Here is a 22,014-nt window from a genome sequence, read left to right as displayed (position 1 = left end):
TTGTCGACCCGGGATAAAAAAAAAAAAAACGCTCGAGTTTACAGCGACAACCCTCTGACTAATGAATGTCCGACTCGGTCATCATTGATGGGCCCTACCGACTGAACTGGACATGGACATGGACATGGACATGGACCTGGGCGTTGGGCATACACGGAACAACGGAGACATGGAGACGCGGATACAAACGCTGCCGGGGATGAGGGCAGTAAAGAAACGAGAGCCAAGGCAGGCAGCTAGCTCATCTCATGAAATGATTGAAACTTTGAGAGAAAGCCGTGGCTTGCAAAATCCATACTAATAGACGCCCAAACTTCAATGGCAGGATGATGAGGACATGCGTAAAGTACCATATTCTGGAAAGCCAGACGATGCTCAATCTCATGATGAAGCGCACATGGAGACCAGCTCCGAAGAGAAGCTCTAAGCATCAAAATGTGTCTCACCCGGCTAGGAGAAAGGCACAAACAGACTTAGCGAGCACGAGATCTCTCGATCGCCCTGACTGTTCCCAATACTTCCTGTTGTCCTTTTGTCCGGTGAGCTACCTTACCTATGTGGACAATGGGCAATAATATTGAAGGAATCATGTTCCAACGTCCAACCGCAATGGCATCGTCCAATGGCGCATTCCCAGATACATGCTTATCGATAACCAAGATGTCGGGCCACCTCGCCAGTGCTTACATAAGGAACCTAAGATAAGGTACTTTTACGGAGTATGCGCTACAAATGATAAAAGATCCGCCGTGTGACGTGTGTCTCGCACCGGCGCCTGTGGCACATGCTCAGAGCTCGTGAGCTCTTGCTTCCCATGCCAAAGATACTTTTATCTTGTACCTTTACAGCTGGCCTCGCGCTCCCATCATCGACCTTGCTGTGCTCTGTCCCATAGATCTCACACATTTTCCATAGCATCTTGGCGTATCCCATACCCGATACTCATCACCAATGTCTACTTGTTCTTATTATTGACATCCTATCCCTCTAGCTAGAGCTTACCTACCTGTTCGTGTCTCTGACAAGCACGCTGAGGAACCTTGTCAACCACGACGTTCCTGCTGACCGGGCCATCGTCAGCCAATTTTCCCACTTCTGCCCAGCAGCGTCAGATGCGACCCGATGGCACCCGGTTCACCAAGTTTCCTCGACCGACTCTCACCGAGCCGACAAAAATCTCCCATTCTACCACTCTACACGTCTCGACCGAAGCCCTCAGACGACTACGACCTCGATGATTTGTCCCCCAGGCCCGATGTATCGCTGCTGTCAGAATCGCCGCCGTTGCCCATCAAGATGTCGAAAGAGCGATCACCTTCTCCCGTAGATCCATGGGGCGACGACCCTTTTGGCCCGGCGGGCTCTGTCTCCAAGTTGAAGCCCAAGGCTATGTTCGTCGGCCCTCCACCGCCCATAGCTGCCTCGGTGGTGTTGCAGCCATCCGCGTCATCGGGGAGGCGGGGATCTCGAGGGAACATACACAAGAACGAGCCCAAGGGCATGTCATCCAGCCGGCTCGCGTTTGGGAGCATTCTGTTCGACCATAGCTCGCGCGACTCAGGCAAGTCCCGCGTTGATTCTGTCTGGCGGAATCTGCAACACCGAGAACGAGCTCTCCACAGAGAAGTACAGCGATTACTAGACATACAGGCCACAAGACTTGGATCCGGTGCCGAGTCTCTCGATGCTAGCACTGTAGGAGCTGAGACTTGGAGCGATTCTGGGAGTAGTACGCCGACGGGAACGTTCTATTCCACAGCAACGTCCAAGTCACGCATGATGGCCTCATTAGATCCTCCCGTCCGCGCGACTCCTCGCGGCGATATTATACCTGTTCGACAACCCAAGGTACAAGGGCAGCAGGGCCTTCGTGCGGCGCGAAGCGGACTGCGACAGGCGTTGGAAGCCCTGACTGGTCTCAAGACGGAAGAAAATGCATACATCGAATCGGCCCTCTCTCAGCGAGAAAAAGTCCTGTCGTATCTAGACAAGTTAGACAAGCGCAGGGTCAGCATCTCTGCCGAATTGCATAGCTTGGCTGATGACGATCAGGAGCCTCTGGCAAAGGAGCTACGAAGCCTGGGAGAGCAGCATGATACATTGGGCCAGGAGATCCGCGAGCTCGAGGAGAAGCTTGTTGGCATGAGGAATCGCCACCGATGGCTCGAGCGAAAGATGGAAGACGTTCACAACCGCCGAGAGGCTGGCTTGAGTGGCTACAGGGGTGCATTGAGGGAGGTTGAAGGTGAGGTCACAGCTCTGCTACGCCGGCCTCCAATCGAACCTCTGGATCTCGACGTTGTCGAAGCTGTGTCACGAAGCGACTCTGGAGTCGGAACCGACATCCAAGAGCTGCCTGGCGGCGCTGAGTTCTTCCGCATGATACCTGCGCGACGGACACTGAGCATGGCCAAGGACTGGTGGGAAAGCGAAATGGACTTTCTCCAGAAGCGAAAGGCGCAGGTCGATAAGGATCGCGATGCACTAGATCAAGGCACGGAGTTGTGGCAGGAAACAGTCAAGCTCGTCACGACATTCGAGGCGGACCTGCGCCAGTCTCTAAGCGGCGGTGCTTCCTCAGCCAAGGGCAAACAGACTCCACGTGCACAACAAGAAGGCGTCGAAGCTCTCTTGCCACGGATGGCCAAGGTCATCTTGGAGCTTGAAGCAAACATGAGGACGGCCGAGCAAAACACTTGGAATCTTCTCATCTGCGCCGTTGGCGCTGAACTCGAAGCGTTCAGAGATGCCGAGACTCTCCTCCGCGGAAGTCTACCAAAGCCTCAAGCAGCGGCGGCGAAAGTTGACGACATCGAGGAACCCTGGCACAACGGCGATGAGCAAGATGAGCAAACCCCGCATGCGAATTCGGCCACAGCTACGACAGAAGCCCACCACGGAGAGAGTGACAATGACGTCCCGCCCGACCTGCTGGTGTCACATCTAGAAGAGCACGACGACGACCGTTCCCATGTCGGATCCATACGAACTTCATCTTCGAGGCGTGACAGTGACAATGAGGTTCCTCCAGAGTTCCTTGCCGAACACAGTAACGATGAGGGCATAGACTGACATGAAGGTGCCTTGATCTTGCATGCGTAGGTAGCGTTTGTAAAGAGGATCTATCGTACATACGCTGTTCTCCAGTAGCTGCAGGTGCTATGAAAGCATGCATCTTCTGATGCGTGGATTTTGCACTTTTTGGATACGAATTATGCTTCGGATTGGGGTAGCAAAGCTAGGTACAGCAGTAGGACAGGATACCCCGCAGACCATGATTCAAGCCGGCGTTGGTTGGGGTGTCGATTAGTTGGAACTCAGTATGGAGCAGTTTGTTTATAGCAAGCCACGAATTGACTTTTGGCCTCTCTTCATAATGCCACCTGCATTCAAAGTCTCACATAATGGGGCACGCAGTCGTCAAGCAAGGGAGCTATGGCGCACGAAAGGAGCTGCAGTGGCAGACTGTGGCGCATTGGATTTGGACGGTAACCTCGGCTATGGCCGCTGTCCCGCGACGAGGACGATCCCGAAAGTGGGGTCCACAGGTCCGGTGGTAAGGATTTACACGGGGTAGCCCGGTGCCCAAAGGGGGACCTTTCGCAATAATAAAACCAAGAGCTCGCCGGTGAAGGCTCGGTTTCCTGTTCCCCAAGGTACAGCTAGAGAAAATGCGCCCTTATTTCGCCCATAACGCCTGCACGCAGAGACACGAGTCTGCTTTTTCGAGATTCCGATAATCAGCGATTTCAGCCCACGAGAACACCCGGTTCAAGATCCGCCGATACCCCTTGGATTTACACCGCCCGGGAACCGAACCTCCCCATACCGATTTCTTCCGAGCAGTCGCAGAGCGTTTCCAGCATCGTACTGCGGCCATAAAAAATGGCCTAGTGAATAAGGTTGCAGAGGAATGAAGAGGCCAAGGTTCGACTCCAAATCGTCATGGAGAATGGCGGCCGGGTGTCGTTGGAAAATGGAAAATACTGGTGCTGTCTCGATGTCTCGATTTATCGCCTGCGTTCGAACCAACCGCTGGAGCCGGCAATAGCGACCGACTGATCCATCACCCACTCGCCGACACCGAGATACTTCTCAATCCACTTCGTCATGTCCTTGTTTTCGCCGGCAGCTCTGTCCGTCTTGAAACTGGGTCTGACGATTCCCAGATTGGGCACATGTTAGCCGCTGCAGCGTCTTTGTCTTTGTCGTCGAGCGCAGAGATCCAGTATTCGCATCGGGATATGGGACAAGTTCACTCACGTCAGGCCGGTCGAGCGCTGCATACCCGCGAGGAAGGCGGAGACTAGAAAAGACTCGAGGATTAGCGAACCGATCGACTCGAAATGATATATCCAACAGGAGTACGAACGAAGAAGGGTGGCTGGGGAGGACTTACAGAGCACCGCATCGAATGCGTAATGAGTCAAACGTCCAATCTTCGACCAGAGGCCCAGAGTCAGCAAGTTGAGGAGCTAGGGAGGTGTTAAGACTGCGCGAGCAAATCTCCAAGCTAATGTAGGCAGCGAGGCGAGCCAAGAAGCACTCGCCAGCAGCCCGACGGGGGGAAATGCTGGACCAACCATTTTGGTGCAAGTTGTTGAAAAGGTCTATCTGATTCGATTTCTTTTGTCGCTTGTGCTACGCTACCCTCGATGATGTTCCTTTGCTTGAGAGTTTCTTATCGTCGTTGTCTCGTGGTTGTTGCGTCGTTCTCTCAAAAGTCAAAGGCTGGAGTTCGAAGGTTGTTGGTCATGAGACAAGACTCGCCAGGAGGTGGCAGGCACACTGGAGCAACTGGAGTAAGGTATGATCCCTCCCCCAGCTGACTGGCTGTGCTGTTGAAGTGGACTGTGCACACCTCGATAGCAGCCTTCGGTGCCTCAGGCTCAAAGCTTCCAGTCCCGATAAGATAAGACACGCTAGGTGCACGTCTTATCTTATCTACTTACCTGAGTGGACTTTTTCCCAACCTTGGAAGGAGCATCGTCGAGTGTCGTATCTTCAGTGGGCATCAAACTGAAGTCTTAGGTGCGAGGTCGATTAAGCTCATCTTCGCGTGTCTCCGAGTGGAGTAGCATCGATGATATGGCTTGCTGACCATTATCCGTCTAACCTTCTTCGATGTACCTCAAGCCTCAAGCTTGAAGGTGCCCTACCTGGGGTTTTTGAGTGTCTTCATTTCGCCTCTCTTATGGGCCTCTTCATGGCAACATCTGTTTGCGGGTGTCACTCTTGTAGCACTACCCCTGCGATGTGATGAGGGAAATAAGAAGCAAGCAGCAGGAAGCGCGACTCGGACCCGAACCATCGAGACGGTTTGAATCGCGTCACCAACAATGCGGATTAGCCGGAGCTCGGATGGGGGCCTGGACTTGTTCTCCTCCGCGGCACAAGTGGAATTGTCCGACGGTGCACCGGCGGTGGTCCACCTATTCTTGAGATGGGGAGATGGTCATTGGCCGGACGCGGGTGTTGAGAGGTTGGAGCTGTCCGGAGCTGACAGAGTCATGGACAAATGCATTGTCGCCATTTGCCATTTTCATGAGAGGTGCGAGGCATTGCCAAGGTGCAAGTGGGCCAGGGGACCTCTCCACTCCGATACTCTGGCCTGGAGTCTATGGAGAGAGGGAGACCCAGCGGCCTTTCCATTCATTCCATTCTCCATGAACGGATGCATTCGCAGTCCTGGCCCATTCTCCAGCGGATGGAGGGGCATACCTATTTCCACGGAGGGGCTCTTTGCCGTTTTTTGAGGTGACATGGATGCGTTCCATTTTCCATTTTCTGGAGGGGTCGGGCGATCGGGCTGGTTTGCCGTTTGGTAAAGGAACCTAAGGTACCTTAGAAGCTCAGACCCGGAGCCAAAAACCAAAAGAGCCAAAGGAAGTGTGTGGTCCGCTACCGCCGCCGCCGCCGCCCGCCGCGGCATGGACTTCTAGTTTGTTGAGTGTTTGAGGCTTTAAAAACCGGGCAGCTCAACTCACCTCAGACTCGACTCAGCCCAAGGAAGCTTGGTCGGAGCTCCGTCGCAGAATGGAAGATGCGCCAGTGTGCAACAGACTGTCAGACAGATGCAAGTGCATGATGGGCACAACGTAGTGGGAGATGGTGATGCAAAATAAAACGAGAAAATGGCCGAAGCTGGAGCTAGACAGTTGGATGTTGCTGGATCTAATGGAAGCGACTGAAATCCCTCATCGTCACCCATTTTATCCGGCCGTCACTCCAGGCCCTCCCATCCTTCAATCCTCCTGCGCTCTCGCTTTCTCTCCCTACCTTATCCACGGCGTCATTGCAGTTGCTATTAATTCCATTGTGTCTGATACTGCCCGGCTCGATACGCTCGAGCGTTGGAGAATAAATAGCACGACGTACTGCTACACGGTACCTTACGGATACTCGGTGAGTGGATCACTGCCATCGTATCATTGCATTGCGTTGCGTCGACGGCCCCTTGGATGTTTCTGTTGTGGTTTCCAGTTGGCATCTATTTATTTTCTTGTTTACCGTCTGGTGAAACCACGCTGTTTTTCTGGGCTGGCCTGACGTCCGGACCTCACCTCACCAGGCTCACCTCACCTCACATCACCCAACCTTCCATGGGGCGCCTCACCATATCCCGGGCCGTTTTGGTATGTGCTATTTGCGTAAACCTTGTTCGGGCCGTGGGCTTGTTGCTTCATTGGCCAAGCGTTTCCAGTTGGTGGATGGGCACGTCAGGGTGAGGTGCAAAAAGTGAGGTGAGCAAAAGAGGAAGCAGGAAAACCTTCAATGCTTCAATAGAGTTGTCCTGGTCAAGCTGCTCTGGATTTCCTTCCGTCGTCTCTTTTTCTTGGTTGCCGTGGCTCAACATTGGACGGCATGAGATGGCGAAAAAAGATGGATGAAAGTGGGAGGTGCCAGGCTGGTGCGAAGCGCGGAACCCTGAGGCCTGAGCTTAGGTAAGGCAGGTAGGAGTACTGGGCTCCGTATGGCAGGGTACCTGTCACCGCAAGCTCCTCACATTGGTGGGGGGCCCAGTCGCTACTGCCAAAGCTGCACACTTGCACTTGCACTTGCCCACCTCAGCTCCATTGCTTCCATTTCCAAGTCTGGCAGGGATTGGGGGGGAAGGTGCGTGGGTGCTTGGGTGCTCTACCCTCCTGCCATCCGGCCACGGACCAAGGTGCACAGACCACTCCGTTGGATTGAGGGGCAGCTACGCTCCTCAGCACCTTCTCAGCACCTTTCTCCCCCTCACCTCACCAAACGGGGGTAGTGCCGGCCGGTGCAGGGAACAGGTTCAACGAGGGGCAAAGCGGCGGCCACCCGGGCAGACTGAGAAAAAAAAAAAAAAAAAAGAGGGAAAAAAAAAAAGGCGCCGACACCACCGCCGACGCAAGCCACAGCGAAAGCAGCAAGCAGAGGACGGGGAGTGCGCCGCCGGGCAGCTTCACGCTTCACTTGGGTTTGTTTGGGTCAGGAGCAAATTGTTTCTCGTCCTTGCCCCTCGTGTGTCTGCCTCTGCCTCTGCCTCTGCCAATGCCACTGCCTCTGTCTCTCTTGTCTGAGTCCCTGGTGGTCTTCAACAAATATCTGGCTGAGGCTGCTGATGCTCAAATACATCATCTTGTGCATAAATCCTGCATTGGCTTGACCACCCCCAAAAAACAAAGAAGTCTCACTCGTCAACCTCGTCGATTTGTATGACCTTTTTTTATCGTAATTTTTTTTTAATTAGTTATCTCTCCCCTTGGCCTTACGTACCTTGCCTGACCTTGCCTTGACCTCTCCCTCTGTGTCTGCTCTCTCTGCCCACCCCCACTCCCAGCAGGATTTAACAACCGCATTAGACCCCTCCTCCTCTTCTTCCACTCCTCCCTTTCGCCTCGACCATCTATCTTTAAGTAGCACACTTCTCCTCTGCTACATACATCCTCCATCCTACGGTGATCGACTTCTTCTCTCAACTCTCCTCATCACCCGTCCAAACACATACCTATACATCTAGACACAATGGCTGCTACCGCCAAGGACCATCTCGATGTCGGCGGCAAGATCGCATGGCTCTCCAGCCTTGACACCGCCTACCAGCCCGAGAAGAACTACCGTCGCTCTTCCATCATCTGCACCATTGGTCCCAAGACCAACTCCGTTGAGGCCATCAACGCTCTGCGCAAGGCTGGTCTGAACGTTGTTCGCATGAACTTCTCCGTAAGCTCCCCCAACCCCAACACAGACGCTAAACGTCAACCCCCACCAAAGTATGCCTGTCTTGCTAACCCCTCGCTTCTGAACAGCACGGCAGCTACGAATACCACCAGTCCGTCATTGACAATGCCCGCGCCGCCGAGAAGGCCCAGCCCGGCCGTCAGATTGCCATTGCTCTCGACACCAAGGGCCCCGAGATCCGCACCGGAAACACAAAGAACGATGAGGATCTCCCCATCTCTGCCGGCAAGATCCTGAACTTCACCACCGACGAGCAATACGCCACTGCTTGCGACACTGACAACATGTAAGCTCTCATCTCTGTCCCAAAAGCCCTTCCGTGGCATTACTAACCGTTGTTCTGATAGGTACGTCGACTACAAGAACATCACCAAGGTCATTGAGCCCGGCCGCATCATCTACGTCGACGACGGTGTCCTCGCCTTCGACGTCCTCAGCGTCAAGGATGACAAGACCGTCGAGGTCCGCGCCCGCAACAACGGCTTCATTTCCTCCAAGAAGGGTGTCAACCTGCCTAACACCGACGTCGATCTTCCTGCCCTTTCCGAGAAGGACAAGAACGATCTCAGATTCGGCGTCAAGAACAACGTCGACATGGTCTTCGCCTCCTTCATTCGCCGCGGCCAGGATATCAAGGATATCCGCGATGTTCTAGGTCCCGAGGGCAAGCACATCCAGATTATTGCCAAGATTGAGAACCGTCAAGGTCTCAACAACTTCGAGGAGATCCTCACAGAGACTGACGGTGTCATGGTCGCCCGTGGTGATCTCGGTATCGAGATTCCCGCCGCCGAGGTTTTCGCTGCCCAGAAGAAGATGATCGCCCTCTGCAACAGAGCCGGTAAGCCCGTCATCTGCGCTACCCAGATGCTCGAGTCCATGATCAAGAACCCCCGCCCTACCCGTGCCGAGATCAGCGACGTTGGTAACGCTATCACCGACGGCGCCGACTGTGTCATGTTGTCCGGCGAGACCGCCAAGGGCAGCTACCCCAACGAGGCCGTTTCCGAGATGCACGAGGCCTGCCTCAAGGCCGAGAACACCATCCCCTACGTCTCCCACTTCGAGGAGATGTGCACCCTGGTCAAGCGCCCCGTCAGCGTTGTCGAGTCATGCGCCATGGCCGCTGTCAGAGCTTCCCTCGACCTGAACGCAGGCGGCATTATCGTTCTCTCCACATCCGGCGAGTCTGCCCGCCTTCTGTCCAAGTACCGCCCCGTCTGCCCCATCTTCATGGTCACAAGAAACGCCTCCGCATCCCGCTACGCTCACTTGTACCGTGGTGTCTACCCCTTCCTGTTCCCCGAGGCCAAGCCCGACTTCAGCAAGGTTAACTGGCAAGAGGACGTCGACCGCCGCATCAAGTGGGGTGTTGAGCACGCTTTGGAGCTCAACGTTGTTAGCAAGGGTGACACTCTGGTCGTTGTCCAGGGCTGGAAGGGCGGCATGGGTAACACCAACACCCTGCGTATCGTCAAGGCCGACCCCGAGCACCTTGGCATTGGAACTTTGTAATGGATTGGATTGCGGATGAGGAAAGAAAAGAGAAGAGAGGCCCGCCGGCGAGCGGGAGATACCAAAGTACCTAGTAAACCCTGGTTAGACGATGGTGGACTATACTGTCCAGCACACACGAGTATGATTTGCACACATGAATAAAGTTGATATCACCTTCCAAGAATTTTCTTTAAACGCGATTATAGATAGGTGTCAACCTTCATCCGAAGTCGAATAATGAATCAATCAGACGAAATCTGGGTTCTCGTAGGGGTCCGTAGTGACGGACCCAGTGAGACGACGTCTCTGGAACGGAACGGAATGAAGGCGATAACGTCGCATCCTCCTTCATCAAGACACGATCAACATTGCCCCGGTCTAGTCCAACCCGGGCCAGCCACTGACAGTTCTGACTGCGGAATTGAGCAAACGTGGAAATTCCTAGCGGGATGAAGCTTAAGATACAACTACGATGGACTACCAATCACCAGATGAGGTCTCTCATAAGTCTTACGACCAACAAAATGCAAGCCGGGAGAATGGGTAATTTCGAGGATCCAGTCATGCCCCATCAACGGGATACACCAAGATAATGGCATCTTCACTTATGTTGTTGACAATATGCATTGGACATGTCTATGAGTTTTGTATGTCCCACAACTTACAGCAGGTTTTCTCTGGCTTATTCGATTGAAGCGCATTTACAGATCTTTGAGCTCAAAACGCTTGCGCAAGTACTCACCATACTTCATAATCAGCAACGGCACAGGTAGCATGGCGGCAGCGATGAAACCGAGAATACTACTCGCCCAGCCGACGCCCAAGTTCTGGTTCATCTTCAGGCCCGCAAGAGGTAACGTCGCTCCCGCTACGGATCTCACGACAGCGTTGGCGGCGAGGGCCGAGGCGGCGTAGATGGTGAAGGCGTCGACGAGGTACATTTGCAGCGCCATGAAGATGATGAGGTTGCCGATGCCGACGATGGCCGTGCCCAAGATGGGCACGAACCAGTGGATGTGGTACTCGGCCGTCCAGCCGTAGATGAAGAGGCCCGCGGGAAGGAAGACGGCGCCGGCGGGGAGGGCGACGAGGCGGTATTCCGGTTTCATTCCCTCGCGGACGGTGCCGGCTTCGTCGGCCGCGGCGTCTGCTTCCGCGGCTTTTCTTTTGACGTACTTGTCGGAGGAGAGGCTGAAGAAGACGACGCCGATCATAGAGCCGACGCCGAGGCCCATGAAGGCTAGGCCTGATGTGCCGGCGCTGAAGCCGTAGGTTCCCATGAAGACTGAGGTGATGGAGGTGAACATGAGGTAGAGGTAACCGTAGACTACGGCGATGTAGAGGCCGCTGTTGGGGTTATTAGTAATGGTCACCACATAGTGAGCACTATGTTACGTACAAGATCTGAGTGATTGGAGAAAAGGCAATCATCTTGATAGGGCGGATGATGCCCCTCTTGAAGTAGTCGGCCGAAGAAAGCCCAATATCGAGCTTCGACCGCAGCAGAGGGTTGTCCGTCTCTTTCTGAAGTCGCTTCACCTTCCTGTCAAGGATAATGGGCGCGTACGTCTCCCTCGAAAAGATGAGCATGACGATACTCAGAACCCCGCTCACAATAACAATAAGCCAAAAGACCCATCGCCAGCCCGCCGCATCGGCAAGGAAACCTCCCGCCACGGGGCCGATGATGGGGCCCAGCAGGGGCCCAATACTAAACGCCGCCATGGCCGCGCCGCGCTTCTCCTGGCGGATCATGTCGGAGATAGAACCCGCGCCGTTGGTGATGGGCGCGGAGCCGAAGACACCGGCAAAGAGGCGGAAGACGATGAGGGCGTTGAGGGTGGGCGCGAGGGCGGCGCCGACGTTGAAGCAGATGAAGAAGAGGTTGCAGACGTGGTAGACGATTGTGCGGCCGTAGATTTCGCTCAGGGGCGCGCAGAGGAGGGGTCCGGCTGCAAAGCCCAGGACGTAGACTGCGCTTTGGTGTCAGCACGTTTTGTTTCTTTCCGGTTGATCTGTACGATGGGATAGTAAATAGAGGTTTAAAGGAGCGTTCTTACCGGAGACGACAAAGGCAGCTAGATAGGGGCTGTTGTTGTGAAACTCCCGCATGAGGTCCGGCACACCGGGGGCAAAGATGGAAGATGCCAGTGGTGTAACGAACGTCATGGCACTGATTAGGCTACAGTTGAGGACTTTGAGCCAACTCGGCCAGTTGTACGGATTCGCCGGGTCGTCCGGACCATCCCACCAGACAATGTTCTCGTCTTCGGAGCTCTCGCCGCCGTCGCCGTCCTTCTCTGCCGTACCGCCCACACCCTTTTCTACGTCCTCGCGCGCCATGGACTTGCGAGATCTTGTCCGAGCCAGCGCGAGTGACTGCTTCCTCTTCTCCTCGCCACGTTCGTCGAGGACGTAGCCCATGCTGGAGGGTATGTCGGCATCGTGGCCCTCTGCTAGGGCCTCTGCCGTTTTCTCTTCTCTGGTGGGTTCGCGTTCCAGCCGGTAGAGGCCTTTTGTCTCTTTGTCATCCTGGGATATGCTGCTCGTTGTTGCTCCTCCTTCCGCGGAATGACGTGGTTCTTCTGTTGGTAAGGTCATTGGAGCTTTGAAAGTATGCTGCCTTGATGTTAGTCCCGATGACCACTTATACTGCGTCCCTGTGCAGCTAGGTAACTGCCAGGAGCTACGAAAGTTGAGAAAGCAGAGTCTTGGCACTCAGGAATACGATCCGGTGGCTTGGTGTTCAAAGACGTGGTGTGTTGTGTTTACATGCTTCCTGAATCACATATATGCTCATGGATCTTTGTGTAAGAAAAAGGACAGACTTGCCTAAACTACCTTTTGTTTCTAGGAAGACCTAACTTCGCAATCTCTCGCGAGAAACGACGCGTGGAGATTTACTCGAGAAAGCTGGTTTTCTGACTTTCAACAGGAGCTTCAAGTGAGTTGTTCTATGGGAACGATTGGCTAATGTACGCAGTTAGATTCAAGATGTGTCGTGATCTCAAATGTTAGGTAAGAATTGGTACATAATAAGTCAAGAGACTGGGTATTCACCAAAGGGTCACTCAACACGAAGAGAAGCAAAGAACAAACAGCACCCAGACACAAAAGTCATGGACACCTGCGCCTCTTAAACAGACAGCCATGTGGTCTGTCGCTGTCGACCGACCATCGCAACGGGGATTTGGCTCAACCGGGTCAGACCACACTCCACACCACCCTCAACATGGGTAAACGCAACCGAATACCTCAATTGGGGTGCGTTTCCCCCTCTCTGGGGAAAGTCGACAAGGGAACGGGGAAGCAGAGGGCTAGAAGTTGTCAACTCCGACCCGAACCCCGTTCAACGGGACTAGGGTTAAATTATGAAGCATTGGTTTGGCTTGGAGGGGGGAAATGGGGTAGGGACCTAAAAACTTGCTGTACGGTTCATGGGTGGTGCAGCTCCCGTTGGAGCAAGTCCATTTCACATTGGACCAATGGCTTCATGGTACGGACGCCAAACCGTCGGAGGGGATCACCCGAGCCGTCACGGCGGTGTTCGTCCCCTTAAGCTTAGATGCGGGTGCCAATACGCTTGGCGAGATCTCTGCAGCCTCCCTTTCGATTGCTTGCTTTTGACCATCCTCTTTTCTACTCGCAAGACGTAAGGATGGGGAAAAATTTTGCCGGTATCTCCGTGTTGCCTCGCTGTCCTTTGACCGAGCTGCCGCGTATTGTCAGCTCAAAAATGGGCACCCCTGTACCAACCAACGAATAACTGTCCTCGAGTGATAACGGCGCAGTAGACTCATAGATATTGTCTGCTTTAAATATTGTATGCAAGCAGTGAGCCTGCATAAACAATAGGCGCGGCACATTGGCCGTGACTCCCCTCCAGCATGGTACTACCATCGCCAGATGCATGACCGGAGCATGGCTAATTAAGCTCCCGGGGGATGCACGGAGCCGCGATCCACTCGGCGCCGAAGAAGCGGGTCACCCAACAATGTGCAATCGGACACGAACAGCTGTAGAACTGTGTAGTGAATGTCAACTTGAACTGAACCCCATGGAAATTGTTTCAATTCAAGTGCATTAGAAACCTTTGGTGATGACCAGATCTCGCTGGTTCCGTTTTATGTGGGCTTGTTTTGCCTCAAAAAGAGCAAGACACCAAAATCTCAAATGAGAGGCAGAAGCGCGCAAGGAATGAGATGAGATGAAAATCAAAGTAGACATGAAGCGCGGCAAGTAGTTTAAAGTGAATACACATGGAGGTGAATACGCACTCGAGGATTCAGTGAATCTTACCCTCACCTGAGGGGAAGAAAAACATACACTCGTCTTCACCACCCTCCGTGTCTGAGGTGCACATCAACAACCACACAACACGAAATATTCCGCGCACCTTATCCTTGAGACTTTCGATTTTCTTCACTTGAAGAGGGAAAGAAGGGGTCGAGCAAAACGATAAAAACAAGAACAACTACCCGGGACTGTCAACCTGGCCGGCAGCATCGCAGCCACACCAGCACGAAGAGTAAGTTTGATGAATAAGATCCTCGAAGCAAGTACGTCAACCACCTTGTTTCTCGAGTCGCGCCGAGGTCGAGGAAAATGGATACTGATCATGCCACAGTGACGAAGCCGAAGTCATCACTGACGAGAAATATCTCGACCCCTTTGCCCTATCCCTTTCCCGCGGCCATACCTCCGAAGGCAGCCCGAACGTTGATGGAAAAGCCCAAGTCTGGATGGCCAGCCGGATCAACACGCAAGAACCTCCCGCCCTGGGATCGCTCAATCGATATCGTCTATCATAAATACCGACGTGGCCAGGCGTTGCCCGACAAGGCCATCGACTTTGAGAATTCGGTCGCAATGTTCTTCGCAGATCATCAGCGAACGCAACAACAGGAGCCGACTTCTCCATACCTCAGACTCCCCGCAGTCGCACGCTTCCAGATATGCCAACATCTCATTGCCGATCACACATCCGACATGCCAATATGCCTCAACGACGGTCGGTTCGTGAGAGAGGTCTGGACTGACGATGAGTACACTTCGCTCGCTGCCGCAATGGGAACTCTGCAGCCGTACCTCGACGTATCTTTCGCTCTGCGCGCGGATGTTCTAGTTGCATTTCTCATGGAAAAGCGCTTCCACATCACCCTGTCGCCTTTCGTCGGCCCCTATCTGAATCCTTTGGCAACACTATGGTGTGATAAATACGGCCACTTCATGCAGCATGTCATCGTCGAGCTCGACTTGACGCGATTGGGTTTCGGGCCAGGAAAGGAAGCCTGCAAGCTGCGGGCAGGAACCGTCAACATGGACGATCTCATCGGAGCTTTCGTAAGAGGCCAGTTGAGGCGGAAAAACCACTCGACGCTCAAGAGTCTTGTACTACTCTGCCGAAGATTCTGGGGTGAGCGCCCTTCCGACCATCTGCCCTCGGGTTCCAGGCCTGCAGCCGACAAGGATAACCAAGGAGCGTCGACGGAGCCGGAGCAAGTGTCTGCACCCAAGCGGTCGAGCTACGGAGCTGACTTTTCATACTGCCCGGATGAGTTCCTGAGAATCTGCGAACCATTCGTACGCCTAGCTGGCTTCATCGACTCGATGCGCCTCTGCGGGTTCAGCAACGGCTACACACATTCTCTGCTGCGTCGCATCTTTCCAGTCCCTGTGAGTAGCGACGAGTTCAAGCACCACACGTATCGAGTGGCGCCATCTTCAGTATGGCCGCGCATTCCCGGCCAAAAATCATGGGTCGACAAAGGACATGGTAAATTGCAGCTGGATGACCATTCTCGACAGTACCTGCGCGGCCTCTGTCTTCCAGAGGGAGCAATAATACTTACACGACCATACGAGAACCTATCGACTGGACGTATGTCGGTTGGATATGCGTCTAGAAGCATCGAAGAAACCTCAGAGAACGGCGACGCACGTGAACTTTCGGATAGTAGAACGCAACTGATCGGGAGGGCGTCTCAAGAATCGGTAGCAATAGATGAGGCGAGTCTTGAACACAGAATGCAAGTCCTAGTTCACAGAATGCGACGGAGCTTGTCAAAGAGAGAGGTTGATGCTGGTTCGCAGGCGTCTACGACATCTGCATGGGCAATGTCGGGTTGGTCGTCTCGGGAATCAGAAGGGAGCTGGCTGAAGGATGGAACGATATCTAGAGCGACCATTTGAGAGAAGATGTCTATGTGACTTTCGCAAAACGGTGGCATTGCGGCGGACAAGAGCGTCCAATCGAAGACTGAGAGGGGAGAAGAAATGGATGCAGACGACCTGTTTTAGTGTCATCGCCGAAGTTGGGCGGCAGACGTTGGATGGAGTTATTATGTTGTGTTTTGACATCAGTGCAAGGTACAGTTGTACATTGACGTAGGTACGTATCCGTCTTCTGCTGCGGAAATGTGGAGAGACAAAAAAAAAAAAAAAGATCGAAAAAAAAGAACCCCGCGATGCCTGGCTGCCCAGCGGTGCTATGTTCGTCACTGCTGCCCCACCAACATCTTGAAAGCTTCCTCGTCCAACCCCTCCACGATCGAACATTTACCTCTCTCACCGACACTGAGCACGATCAATCCAGAAAATCCATCACAATGTCTGCGCAAGTTCCCACCAACTTCAACGCCCAAGAGGCTGACAACCTCGAGGATGTGAGCTCGAACGCCTACTTTCTCCGTGTCGTGAACGAAATGCGCTGACTTCTTCCTTGTGCCCAGATCGAGAAGCAATTCGCCGTCAAGGGTACACACGCTGCCACTGCCACCTTCGAACCAATCCACGATCGTGAGCTAACCAAAAGCATCTTTCTGCAGTCGTCCAGCACATGGAAACCTACTGGAAGATCCTCGAGAAGGTCAAGGGCTCCACACTGCGCCTGACCAAGATTGACGACGAGATTTACGAGCACCTGAAGACTGACTTCCCCGAGTTCGACCCCGCCGCGACCATCAACGAGGACGAGATGAAGAGCAAGACCGGCAAGGAACGGTGGCGCAAGTTCATGATGGCCTACGAGAAGAAGGTGGACGATTACAACTTTGGGACCATGGTCCGCGCTAGCCCCAAGTTCGAGTACGGCCAGAACGAGGTCATTTTTGGTCAGTGGCCCTCCGCCAACCCTGTTTTGAACCTCGCCAGAATCATGTTTGGTGATTCTAGCTCGCTCATCAGCTAACCTGTACCACAGCGCCCCGCATGCAGTTCTACGCCATCGAGATTGCGAGAAACCGCAACGGTCTGAACGACTGGATCTACGAGAAAGCCCAGGCCGACAAGTCTAGCTAAAGGAAAGACTTTTGGGACGATGAACGTCATCTTGAGGAATGACGCTAAACAGCGATTGACTTGCGATACCACCTGTGCTTCATCACCTCGGCCAGAAAGCGCTTCGCCCGAGTTGACAGGCTACGGGCATGAATATCGAGCTGCGAATGGTCTCATGATTTCGGACGTAGGATGTCATTGAACGGCGATGCCACGGTCTCGACCTCGCGGTTATATGATGCGTATAGCACTTGAAGTCTAGGTATTGCTCTCACTCCACCATTCTCGGACGTGGCTTATGAGAATGTGACATCATGGAATTCAAGCATGTTGGTAACTTGAGTGTGGTACATACTTGAAACTGAGCAATATGCCAGGCAACTGAAATCGAGACAATCTTACGAGCCCCCTCATGAATAGACTATATACACGCTGCAGATAATGCTGCTAAAGTCCGTGATAATCTGGAAGACCTTTACAAGAAGTTCCGCAGAGAACATGCTCAACGCTACACAAAAGAAGGCAGCGGCATTTCCGCCAGCCTTGGGAGGGAGATGCTCCCATGCAAAAAGCTGACGAAGACATAGCTATAGCACCAGCGGTTTTCTTTCTTTTGTATCTCGAGGTTGCTTTATGGCGACTAACTTGATTGGCCCAAGGTGAGGTCGGCGGACCGCCTTAGAGAGATGGTTCAAGCGCCAACATGATGGTAAGCGGATGTCGATTGGATGGCCATGCCCGCGAGGTGATCTGGATAAATACATAGACGATGGATGGGACCATGTTCGAGAGTTTGCTATCAAGAATGTTGTAAGCTGCAAGGACCAAAAGATATTGTAAGTAGCTGGTATCCGGCGAGCTGGGCCCGGCTCAGCAAGGGTGGTGTATCTAGATATTCCTCTACTCAATTTTCTTCGACGTATTCAAGTCTAACGGCTTTGCCGTGAGGTTCGCTGAAGATATATTGTAAAGTGGCACTTGAAGTAGAGGGTAAGCGAAGCCAGATAGATACTTGAACGAACAGAAAAACATCTTTTAGTCTGGCTGTGGTGAAGATTTGTCATTTCGAGAGTTGATGATTACAAGTCTGTTTGACTCAGCGATGATATTTCAGCAAGGTACCTAGGCAGAAGTGGCTCAGGGAGGTCCTTGTGGTTTATCATTTCCTCAGCAGATGGGTGTAAATGCAGATGTTCCATCTAGAGCTGCGAAGATACACATCTCATTGGCACGTGATAAGGGAGAAAAAAAAAGTAGTATTTCTAGATGATATACAGACGGATGAGATACGAGCAAATCCGAATCTCCTTCTAGGTGGTCATTTCTTCCAATGAGCTATGGTGCCGGTTACGTACATTGTGGTTGTATCCAGTCACTCCAATGAAGGAAGTACGTTGAACATAACCCGGACGATCGACGAGGCCATGATTGGGCTGCCTCGCGCAGATATAATAGATAAATCAAGGTGACTGCGGTAGGGAGCAAGGCTTGAACGTGGCTAGCAAATCCTATGCTATGAGCGGCAAAATTGTCCATCTACCGTGTGTCTACCTTAGGCAAGGCATCTCAAGTTGATGTTCGGGTTGAGAGCGGCGTATTTCCGCCTTCTGTGATCTATGTTCCTGGTTTATTCACTTCGCATCTCTTCCCAAATGAGTTGTTAAAGATGGAAGGTGTCTTCGAGTTCTGGGTCAGCTTGCTCCTTCCACTTGATTCATTACGGGCTTTTCTCCTTCCGTTTCCTGCCTTCCACTTGAATCATACCGCCTTTGCGATATTGTTTTCGAGGAAGGAGTAGAGTTTGAGTCTTTTCTTTACCTCTTCGTCTTTTTCACACATTTTTGCCTGTCGAAGAATTGGAATCCCATCATTCTCCTCACATCTTTACCTTTACCTGTGGCTGGGTTTTCGTCTCGTCTTCTAGCAACGGAGGCATGCTGCAGAAGACCGGTCGACTGCTTTGAGGGGGAAGCATTCTTAGCTTTGTGGCCACACTTTGAACTGCCTCAGAAGCTGAACCCAGACGCATCGAAGGTTGCATTCACAGCGCCATCAGCCTCACTTTCGCATTGCCTCTGCGCTGCCATTCGTCTTCCCTACAAATAAGGTATACGGCGGATGACCCATCTCAAGCAAGCAGCATTCGCATCTTAACAGCAATCATGGGCCAGTTCACTTCCCAGCCCCGTGACGGCGCCTCGCCGTCGCCCAATACAGTGCTCGGCCCTTCGCAGGGTCCAGATGGCCCCGATCAAGGAATCCCCGTTGTCACCCGTATTCGCACCGAAGGCGGTAAGACAGCTACTGGTAAGTCTAAGTCGCGTCTTCGCCTCAATTCTCAAAGACCTTCTTTTTGGGCTTCTTTCTAATGAGGGATTTAAGTGACCATCACCCTGCAAGAGACAGCATTGACGTCGGCCTTGGCCTCTACCTTCACTACCTCCTCACTGTTGCCAGTGATGACAACTATGATGACTACAATGCGACCTTCGCTAACTGCCTCCACGCTCTCGTCTACCGAACAGAACACGCCACTGCCTAACTCGACCGGCTCACCTGACCAGGAACCCCACGTCACTCTTCCCAGGAACACATTGATTATCATCATTAGTGCTGCTGTCGGCAGCGTTCTCTTCTCCCTGTTCCTCATCGGCATGATTCACGCTTACGTGCGTCGAAGACATGCGATCAAGGAAGATGCTAAGAAGGAGGCTGCTGCTGTTGGCATACAGGAGCGCGAGCAGGATCAGTCTTCTCACCAGCATGTCAATGAGGTTGGCTACAGCATGGCCATGTCTCAACCCGCCCCACGCGCGTGCTCAGAGTCGGATCTGTACCAGCACTTTCACCCGTCAAACGAAGCAGCCAACGCCAGTTTCCATACTCTGCCCGCCGCATACCCCGCGTACGAGCTGCATCCAACACGGGTTGCCGCTGAGCTTCCTGCCGAGCCACATGGCAGCGGTCTTCCGCATTACGGTTATCGAGGATAATCCAGATGGAGGATTTTGGTTGGGAAAGGTTGTGGTAAGCATTGGGTCTAGGTTAAAGAACAGAAGTTCTGGATTCACTTGCATCGTCAAGTTGGAGACATATGATTGGCTGGACGGAGGGTCCTGTAAGTAAGTCTCTTCTCCAAACGTTAGTAATATTGGTGGTTGTGGTGGTTTCGGAGAAGAGATAGGTACCCGCACATTGTCCTTCGGCTTTTTTTTTCGGAATGGAATGCGATTTTGTCTTTCACATCTTTCACGTTTTTTGGACTATCGTGTGTTGGAATTCCATACTTGGAAGGCGTGTAAGGTACGTACAAGGAGAGGAAAGACGGTCGCGTTGTCAGACGTCGATGGGCCCGGGGCCACAACACCACGACTCAGGGCTTGACGGGAATTGCACGGTTTTGAGCATCAAGTCGCTGCGGCCCAGTGCCCACCCCCTCTTCAACTCTCGCTCGCAGTAACGTTCCGGCATGGCTCGTACGGGACGACATTGGCATCAAAATATGGCCGTTACCAATGCCGTGGTAATGCAGAGCCAGGGTCGTCGAGCCGAGCACGGGCAGATTGCCGTTGGTTTATGTCTGCTCTTGGTTTGTGGCCGCCTTCCTACGTACGTTCCATATGGCAGACTCTGTAAGCAACTGACAGCCAGGTCTGTACATCGACTCTGACCAGTTTGACCGAACCTGGAAGCAGTCTCCATCATCGTGAGGATGGAAAAAGTAGCCGATAGCCGATCCATCTTCCTACATGACGCTGCTGGAGACTACGTACCGCCTGGGGTATATTCCCGGGAATAGAGCGGAAAAGAAGATGGATGAACTTCGTTAGTCTGTATGCCACGCCGCTTCAACCCCAGATAGACAGGGAAGCCTGAACGGGGCAAGTCCAAGATCAGACGGGGTGTACCAGAAAACCGGACAACTTAGCAGCGCTAAAACGATATGAGACTCGAAGGCAAGATGATGGTTTCCATCTCCAAAGGGCCGTCCAGCAACTGACCAGTTGAACCTGTCAACGATATGTTCACAATACTATAGAGACTGACTCCATTTTCTTCAACTCAAGGTGGAGTCTGCGTCTTGGTTCCCACTGCTGTGGCTTCGGCTTGGCTGTATTTGAAAGCTGGGGTTTCTCCAGCTTGGCTTGAACGTCGATGAAGCATTCTCGACAGGCATGGAGGCGCTATCGAGCTAGGCCCGTACAACGCAGCAGTCATGCCCCACGCCCCCTTGAGCCTGCACGAATCATGATTCTCTTGATGATCTGCAGCCGTTTTTGCGCTCGTGCCTGCGGCTGTGCCTCCGATTGCAATATGATACTTAGTCGGGCAGCTCGCTTAACTTGAGGCATTCGAGTCTTGTCCAAGTGGCATTTTTCGATTGACTCTGAGCTCTGCCTTTTACTCAACCTTCTGTGAGGCGGACTATTATGAGGAAAGTCGGATAGACAGCGGGGGACCAACAGCGGGGGACCAACAGCGGGGGACCAACAGCGAGGGCATCGCGGCCTTCTTCCCGTTTCTCAGCCAGCCGCTGGCCGAGCCATCGTGCCGTATGGCGTCGCATCACATCGCATCCAGACTTCCGTCCTCGTCCCGACTCTGACCGCTACCTGCGTTAGCTCCCACCTTTCATCAGGTACCTACCTACCTTGGGCCCTGTGGTGAGTAGACCCTCGGCTGACCGGGGGCATAGCCGCTGCCGACGTGACTGGGTGGGATCCATCCGCCGTTATTCCCGTTCACATTCCCGACCCTGGGACGGCCTTTCTTAGTCTCATATTGCCGTTTCTCGTTTGTGTGGAGGTTCACTAACACAAATTATTATATCCTGCAGTTCCCTCATTCTCTCGACGCCAGCTTCGTCTTGATTCACTCATTCACTCACCTCCGCTGCTTCACGCATCTCCACATGGATTGTGCTCCAACCTCGCTGAACATCAAGTTGGAAACGGTCATGGAGCTTGTACCGATTCACACTCTCTATCTTCAGCCTGCAAATTCGTTTTGAGGCTCCAGACATCA

At 53.1% G+C, this 22,014-nt stretch overlaps 8 protein-coding genes across 8 annotated transcripts; 6 read left to right on the top strand and 2 right to left on the bottom strand.

Moving 5' to 3' along the window:
* Positions 1 to 1,296: 1,296 nt before the first annotated feature.
* On the top strand, positions 1,297 to 3,072 carry BDZ83DRAFT_576509 (uncharacterized protein; the record flags this gene model as incomplete). The annotated part of the gene is made up of 1 exon (XM_060504924.1): positions 1,297 to 3,072. One exon carries the CDS (start codon positions 1,297 to 1,299, stop codon positions 3,070 to 3,072), a length of 1,776 nt encoding a protein of 591 aa, XP_060365544.1.
* A 938-nt stretch (positions 3,073 to 4,010) lies between these two features.
* Positions 4,011 to 4,286, bottom strand: BDZ83DRAFT_751734 (uncharacterized protein; the record flags this gene model as incomplete). The annotated part of the gene is made up of 2 exons (XM_060514097.1): positions 4,011 to 4,149; positions 4,264 to 4,286. 2 exons carry the CDS (start codon positions 4,284 to 4,286, stop codon positions 4,011 to 4,013), a joined length of 162 nt encoding a protein of 53 aa, XP_060365543.1.
* Positions 4,287 to 7,998: 3,712 nt separating this feature from the next.
* Positions 7,999 to 9,729, top strand: BDZ83DRAFT_576447 (pyruvate kinase; the record flags this gene model as incomplete). Its single annotated transcript, XM_060504918.1, has 3 exons — positions 7,999 to 8,196; positions 8,283 to 8,500; positions 8,562 to 9,729. The coding sequence occupies 3 exons, from the start codon at positions 7,999 to 8,001 to the stop codon at positions 9,727 to 9,729; spliced, it is 1,584 nt and encodes a 527-aa protein (XP_060365542.1).
* A 683-nt stretch (positions 9,730 to 10,412) lies between these two features.
* Positions 10,413 to 12,312, bottom strand: BDZ83DRAFT_751732 (bicyclomycin resistance protein; the record flags this gene model as incomplete). Its single annotated transcript, XM_060514096.1, has 3 exons — positions 10,413 to 11,058; positions 11,111 to 11,684; positions 11,772 to 12,312. 3 exons carry the CDS (start codon positions 12,310 to 12,312, stop codon positions 10,413 to 10,415), a joined length of 1,761 nt encoding a protein of 586 aa, XP_060365541.1.
* Positions 12,313 to 14,847: 2,535 nt separating this feature from the next.
* BDZ83DRAFT_561769 (uncharacterized protein) lies at positions 14,848 to 15,780 on the top strand (the record flags this gene model as incomplete). The annotated part of the gene is made up of 2 exons (XM_060503568.1): positions 14,848 to 15,157; positions 15,245 to 15,780. Coding segments are annotated over 2 exons (846 nt in total), but the record flags the coding sequence as incomplete, so codon positions are not given.
* A 539-nt stretch (positions 15,781 to 16,319) lies between these two features.
* Positions 16,320 to 17,010, top strand: BDZ83DRAFT_576390 (putative polysaccharide biosynthesis protein; the record flags this gene model as incomplete). The annotated part of the gene is made up of 4 exons (XM_060504914.1): positions 16,320 to 16,376; positions 16,443 to 16,467; positions 16,539 to 16,823; positions 16,913 to 17,010. The coding sequence occupies 4 exons, from the start codon at positions 16,320 to 16,322 to the stop codon at positions 17,008 to 17,010; spliced, it is 465 nt and encodes a 154-aa protein (XP_060365539.1).
* A 2,075-nt stretch (positions 17,011 to 19,085) lies between these two features.
* BDZ83DRAFT_619691 (uncharacterized protein) lies at positions 19,086 to 20,271 on the top strand. Its single transcript, XM_060508144.1, has 2 exons — positions 19,086 to 19,296; positions 19,372 to 20,271. The coding sequence occupies exons 1-2, from the start codon at positions 19,152 to 19,154 to the stop codon at positions 19,980 to 19,982; spliced, it is 756 nt and encodes a 251-aa protein (XP_060365538.1). The 5' UTR covers positions 19,086 to 19,151; the 3' UTR covers positions 19,983 to 20,271.
* An 867-nt stretch (positions 20,272 to 21,138) lies between these two features.
* On the top strand, positions 21,139 to 21,488 carry BDZ83DRAFT_619688 (uncharacterized protein; the record flags this gene model as incomplete). The annotated part of the gene is made up of 1 exon (XM_060508143.1): positions 21,139 to 21,488. A coding segment is annotated over exon 1 (187 nt), but the record flags the coding sequence as incomplete, so codon positions are not given.
* Between the last annotated feature and the right edge of the window lie 526 nt (positions 21,489 to 22,014).

Source organism: Colletotrichum acutatum (assembly GCF_030867785.1).
Source record: "Colletotrichum acutatum strain CBS 112980 chromosome Unknown BDZ83scaffold_41, whole genome shotgun sequence".
Taxonomy (NCBI): Eukaryota; Fungi; Ascomycota; class Sordariomycetes; order Glomerellales; family Glomerellaceae; genus Colletotrichum; species Colletotrichum acutatum.
Note: the sequence above shows the minus strand (reverse complement) of the source record. Positions and strands in the feature narration are given on the sequence as shown.